Below are 6,418 nucleotides of genomic sequence, written 5' to 3'. Positions count from 1 at the left end.
CCATTGGTGGACTCCGGGGGTTTGCCGGCACCGATGCTCTTGTCCTGCGGCTTTCCCTCCTCCTTCCCGCTGCCGCCCTGGCCCGGCAGGGCCACCTCCCCAACGCCCAGCGCCTCAGCTTTGTACTTCTTCACAAAGTCTTCCATCAGCTTCAGCTCGTCCTCGGCGAGGCCACGGCACTGGGACGGGTCCTGGTCGTACAGCGGGAGTTGTCTCATCAGCTGCCGCCGGCGATAGTACGCCCCATCTGTCCCCGCCACCGGCTGCATCTCCTTCGGGATCAGCTCCATGTACTGCATGGCCTGGGACAGAGAGAGCACCGACAGTTACTCTGAGCCGCCTTTGGCGGGGAAGCACGACCTTTCTTTGCACAGGTGCTTTGCAAAGAGATGCTCCGCTCATGTCAGAGCGGTGGCAGAAAACGTGACCCTTCCCTTCCACTTTGAGTTGTTCTAACCTACACTTCAGAAATAAAAGGCTGAACTTACTCAGAAGCAAGTAGCAGCCAGGCTATTGTTAACCATCTCATCCTCGGAAAACAGGCTGGGTGATTTTTTTTTTTGAGGGTTTTGGGGTTTGCTTTTTTGAAACAAAAAAAAGCCAAAACCAGACTCCCCAGGAAAGCAAAGCAGCAAAGACTTGCTTCACTGGTTTGCACCCAGATCCCAACACACCCTCCCTTGCTGGCATCAGCATGCCACTAGTCCAGGAAATTTGGCAACAAGGCTGCCGAAAAGACCAGAAACCCACAAACATCAAAATCCAAGACCAGTCAGCTTCCTACTGCCTCATCCCAGCCAGGGACAGCTCCGGGGAGTGGGTCAGAGGTGGCACCGAGAGCACCCCATGGGCTGCATGCAGCAGAGTTCACAGTAAAAGATCCCCTTCTGCCCATTAAAAAACAAACCTCACGCAGGAACGAGTCAGAGAGCGGCTGAGTGTGTGTGTAACCCCGACAGCCACCAACTCTGCCCCACTATCGATGCTGCAGGAGAGGGAAGCTGTTTGGTCACTGATGCCCTGCAACATGGAAAGTAAATGCCCAGAAACCATCCAAAATAAAGTCTCCTACTCCACTGGCCACTAGCCACTGTCTTAAAAGCAGAGTAAACCGTCACCTTGCGAGGTCTGTCCCACACGGAATCAGCATCTGTGGGACAGTGGTGTCTGCACAGTTAACTTCTTCTGGCCTGGTGCGAAGGGGAAGGGAGTTTCCCACTCAAGGCATTTTTCCTATTGTGGTGTGAAGAGCTAAGGGGCAGCCAGTTGGCTCTCTGCCATTCCGTTTGAGAGACCAGCATCCAGCTGCATTAGATTTGTTTCCTACTTGGTCAGCATTTGAAAACTGGATTTTAAAAAACAGAAGCGATTAACTGTTTACTGCACATGGTCTGGTTCAGTACGGCCTTTTAAATACTGAAATGTTTGCACAACACCGAACAACTCATCACAGCTGTAAAAGCTTCAAAGCCAGTTTCCACCTCAGCTACTTTCAGCTGGACTGCAGCGTTGCAGGGCAAAATTCCTGCCTGGAGATCTGCAGCAACACTGGATAACTGATTTAATGGAGGCAGTGCTTCTTCACCGGTTCTTGGAGCGCATGTTAACATCGCTGCACATTATGATATGAGACATCAACACTCCGTATGTCGTGCCTCCATGCAATGGCAGGATTGATATCCAGAAGTTTACTGGGGGAAGGTTGTTACCCCACGGGAGAAGGTGCTGCTCGGGAATAGCTGGCAAGAGCGCTGCGGGGCACGGCAGAAGCGATCCGGTGCACAGATGGCTTTCACAGAAGTGAGAAATCCTAACAGGAACGACAGAAGCAAGAGACGAGAATTCCCCGACGGCTCCTCCCAGCCCTCACACAGGCCCTGCCCCACAAAATAAGGATACTGCTGGCGGAATTCGACAACTGGAAAGAAAAGCACCCGAAGCCTCGACACGTATGACCACGATCACTAGGACAGCATACGCTACGCAGTCTGCACTGCCTTGCTTCAGCCGCAGCAAGAGTGCTAGCAGAGTAGTAACGTGGTAGGATCTTAATGGAAGAAATTCTTAATCCACTACAAACGTGCCAAGACTAATGAACACTTATACCAGAGCTACGGGAACAGCACCGCGCCAGCACGTGCCTCTGAAGCGTCCTGTCCCACTCCAGCACCGCGCTCCGCTGCCAACACAAAACGTCTGTGCCGAAAGGCAGAGAGAAAAGCAAAGTCTCAAGCCTTTCTTAAAAGGACAGTCGGACTGCTCAGCGGCAGTTTTCAATATCTGCACAGACATGTGGTGGGATTTCACTCCCTGATCAAGGGAATGCTTAAAGTTATAATTGCAGATGTCATAAAATGCATCCAGAGAATAGATCAGAGGAAAAAATTCAACCTGATACCAAAAACTGAAATGAAGGATAATAAAAAGTTGTTTCTTCTGCTGCTACCATGCATTATTGCAGTCAAATGCTTTACTATGTTGCCTTAGCACAGATAATTTTGAGGAAGAGCATTTTACATTTTTACCGTCAACTGCTGGATTTTGGAGATATTTTATGATCTGTTCTTTTCCCTCTCCCCAAGGACCCTGAATATCTACTTCATAACTTCTCCAGGCACGGCTTAACAAAAACACACTCCAAACTTCCTCCTGTTATTGGCCCATCCACCTCAGGACAACAACATTAAAAACACTCCCAAGTTTCCAGCCTGCCTTCAGAAGGAAATCACCGGAGCGAGTCAGTTATGCTCTAAAAGCTTTTTGGCCCAAATCCCTTTTGAACTGTCCCGAGGGTGGCTGACATCCAGCATTTCTCCTCAGAGGTTGTCAAGTCGATCTTCAAGCCCAAATTTATCAAGGTTGTCTTCAAAGCTCCTACACCTTGTTTAGGTGAACCGAGGTACCTTCCCGTCTCTTCAGGCACTATAAAGAGGTCAAAAGCTTCCCCGACACACGGACCCTCCGAGCTGCCTCCTGCCAGCACCGCAGGGACCGAGTTTGCTGCCGTGGGTGGGGGAGCAGCCGGGCTCCCCAGTGCCCCCACGGCACGGGGCTGCGGTCGGGATCACCCCAAACTCACAAGGGGGTACGGTCGGGCTTCAGGCCCTTAGAATAAAGCAGCCCCGGAGCCACAGAATTGGGACATGCTTCACAGCAAGGAGCCGGCTGGGTAGCATGCGTAATGAAGGCTGGGTGGGAAGAGTGCCATCGGTGTTCTCCCCATCCCTCACGAGGTCCCCAATTCCCCCCAGGACCTGTGGAAGGCAAACGCCGGTTAAACAAACATTCCTGCCGGGTCAGCTCCAGCCAAAGAGAAGAGCAAGGAAGAGGAGGCTGCGAGCAGCCGGGCAGTCGGGTGTGTGGGGGTCTGGTCCCTCGTTAAAGCCCCCTGCTCTGCTCCAATTAGCCCCACACCACACTCCCAGTACAGACCCCAGGCAGCCTTCCCAAGGGGGTGAGGGCAACTGAGTTTTAAGAAGAAATAACCAGTCTGCAGCTGCAATTTCACTTTTGTTTCCCCAATTCTCCTTTCAGAAATCTGCTTGCAATTTTCAGCAGCTTTAAACTATTTGTTTAATTTGAAGAGCAAAAGCTGTCCACTAATAACAGCGTAATATATAATGTTTTTAGTACCACAACACAGTTAAAAGCCAGTTAAATGCTTTCCCTCAAGAAGTGCTCTGCTGGCTAACACTTCCACACACCGAAAATCACTTTGATTTGTTCCCACACAGCAACATTGCTCGCCTGGATGGAAACCAGGCACAGGAGGGAAGGTGGGGCTGGGGGCTTGCTTTTGGATCCAGCCCTTGGCATGGGACCACGCTTCCCATCTACCCTTTTTACCCTGAGTTCTCTTTACAAAAATCAAAAGAGAAATTTATTTTTTTTTTAATTTGGACCAGATTGCGTTTAGCTGTAAGGAAGAAAATCCCAGTGGGAAGGGTTCCTCGGACAGCAGTGGCGGGCAGAGTTCACGGCCACGCAGGCAGGAGCTACGGGCAGGATGCTCTCGGCCGCAGCGCTCAGCTGAGCTTTCCCCCAGGCCAGCACGCCTTGGCACGGTGAGCTCTCCCGCCCCTGCTCCCCGGGGGAAGAAGCTCCACAAGTCTGCTGGGGACAGGGATGGGCTGCTGCAGCACTTGGGCAGGGGTGGTGGGAAGGTCTCTAGGCAGAGGGGCTCTGAGCCCGCTGCTCTCCTCGGTTGCCCTAGGCCGCTGCTGGAGGATGTTTTCCACTGAAGCGATGCTCTTCCACGAGTGGGAGATGGGGAGCCCTGAGGCACAGCCACCCAAGTGCCCACCCAGCAGCACGCTGCCCACCACCACCACGAGAAGTTAACCCCCCTTTCCTGCTCCTCCATTTGCCCAGCAAGTCTGAGCTGAAATGAAAGAAAGCAGCATTACAAAGAAGTCAAGCCACAAAGCAAGCACTGTCAGCACTCTGTTCTGGTGTTCCTCCAGACGCCCACCCGGGGCCGAGGCGATGCAGCATGCAACAGGACACAAGGCTGCGTTCTGGGGAGCTTTAGGGCCATGCTGTCATTTACAGAGGCACAAGTGAGCACTAGTTGCACTCCTGGTTAACAAACCTGAGATGCCAAGCCTATTTTAAGTCTAAGACTTTAACCACTACCTTTTAATGACTACCTGAGCAAGCAAAGAAAATAATTACTAAAGATGGCAGTTATTTTGCTGTTATCATTAAAGCCTATTTCCATAGCAGAATAACTTACAAACACAGTGCTGGATTTAGATAGAGCATTACTTCTTTCCACATTGATTTAACTTCTCTGCTTTTCAGACAGACTGAAGCATAATGTCCTGAAGTGTTAGCTAAAAACCCCTCCAGGTTAGTGGAAGGGTCCCAGCTAGCTACCTCCGCCTGTGCCGGCTGGTCCTGCGACAGGCTCACACCCAGGTTTGCAAAAGCTCAGACTCAACAAGCGAGGCAGGACCTCCCTGTCCGACAGGGAGGTCAGAGCCCAGGGCAACTCCCCCTGCCCAAATAAGCCACCCAAATAGCTTGTCCCCACTGCTTTTCCCAGAAGCCCAGTCCAGACCCACGTTGGTTTAGAAGCATGGGATGGGCCTCTGGAGCTCACTCATTGTCCTTGTGCATGTCCCATGGCTTGCACAGCCTTCTGCCTCCTCGGTGTCTTCCTGAGGGTGTTTAGAAGAGGACCAAATCCCAGCCCCAGCCCCCGGAGAAGGCCTGGAGGAATCGCTCCCACATCCAGCCTGGGGATTTGGAGCATGCGAATGCCTGCATGGGCTGTACGGGTGTTATACAACTGGCAGGACAGCAGAGGTGGGATCTCTCCTCAGCAAGGTTTTTACTGGACATGAGCTTTACCAAAGCGGCAGGGTTTCTAGTTGTAAAACCCATTAAGACTTCTCCTGGAAATGTAAGCATATCTATAAAAATCCAAAGGTCATCCACTCCCCTCTCCTACCTGCTCTGGTTAGTTACGTGGTTTTCCAAAATACGAAGTTTTACATACATTTTTGCTCTCTTAGGCAAACCATACGTTTTACTATTTTTCCCAATAACTTCATTGCAGAGCTGAGTTATGTTCTCCATTAAGCAACACGACTACCGGCCAAACGCACCATGGATTGTCTTACCAGCTTCTGGGTGAGCCCCGGCGGAGCCCACTCGTATGTGATGGTGTCGAAGGTGGGGTCTTTCCGAGAGACAATGGGGTTGGTGATGATCATGCGGTTCCTTTTGTAAATGCGAACGCCATCACCTCCTTTCACCCGGGCGGTGAGCGTGGCATACTTGGAGTCTGACAGCAGGCGCCCAATTTTCCGATCGTCCTCCACATCGGAGCTCAGGCTGTGATCCTCCTGGCTGCATTTGCATGACTTGCAGATTTTCCTGTGGGTGACAAGCAAGATCATCTTTTCGACATGAGCTGGGCCATGGGAGGCACACGATCATGCAATGGCTCAGCCATGGAGCATCAGGCTCTTCCAAAGGCTAAATACAGACCAGGGTTATGGCATAATGCAAAAGGCTCCTGTGGCCTGAGCCGTGTGCGGGAATTCAGCATGATTCATAGAATCACAGAATGCTTTGGTTGGAAGGGACCTTTAAGGGTCATCCAGTTCAAGCCCTCTGCAATAAGCAGGGACATCTTCAACTCAACCAGGCTGCTCAAAGCCCCATCCAGCCTGGCCTTGAATGTTTCCAGGGATAGGGCATGGACCACCTCTCTGGGCAACCTGTGCCAGTGTTTCACCATCCTCATTGTAAAAAAGTTTCTTCCTTATCTCATCTGAATCCACCCTCTTTTAGTTTAAAACCATTACCCTTGTCCTGTCACAACAGGCCTTACTAAAAACTGTCATCATCTTTCTTATAAGCTCCCTTTTAAGGTCTCCCCAGAGCCTTCTCTTCTCCAGGCTGAACA

General features: G+C 51.3%; 1 protein-coding gene across 1 annotated transcript in view; it reads right to left on the bottom strand.

Annotated features, from left to right (window-relative positions):
• Nucleotides 1-6,418, bottom strand: part of LMCD1 (LIM and cysteine-rich domains 1) — a 15,099-nt gene that overhangs the window by 6,571 nt on the left and 2,110 nt on the right. The window contains exons 2-3 of the mRNA XM_009702424.1: nucleotides 5,628-5,883; nucleotides 1-302 (exon numbers count right to left, since the gene is read on the bottom strand). The exon at nucleotides 1-302 is cut by the window's left edge and continues 34 nt beyond it. Of these exons, the coding sequence (XP_009700726.1) occupies nucleotides 1-302; nucleotides 5,628-5,883 (558 nt within the window). The remainder of the gene's footprint in view (nucleotides 303-5,627; nucleotides 5,884-6,418) is intronic.

The sequence above is a fragment of the Cariama cristata genome, unplaced genomic scaffold, assembly GCF_000690535.1.
Source record: "Cariama cristata isolate BGI_N322 unplaced genomic scaffold, ASM69053v1 scaffold11076, whole genome shotgun sequence".
NCBI lineage: Eukaryota > Metazoa > Chordata > Aves > Cariamiformes > Cariamidae > Cariama > Cariama cristata.
This window is presented reverse-complemented; position numbering and strand designations above follow the sequence as displayed.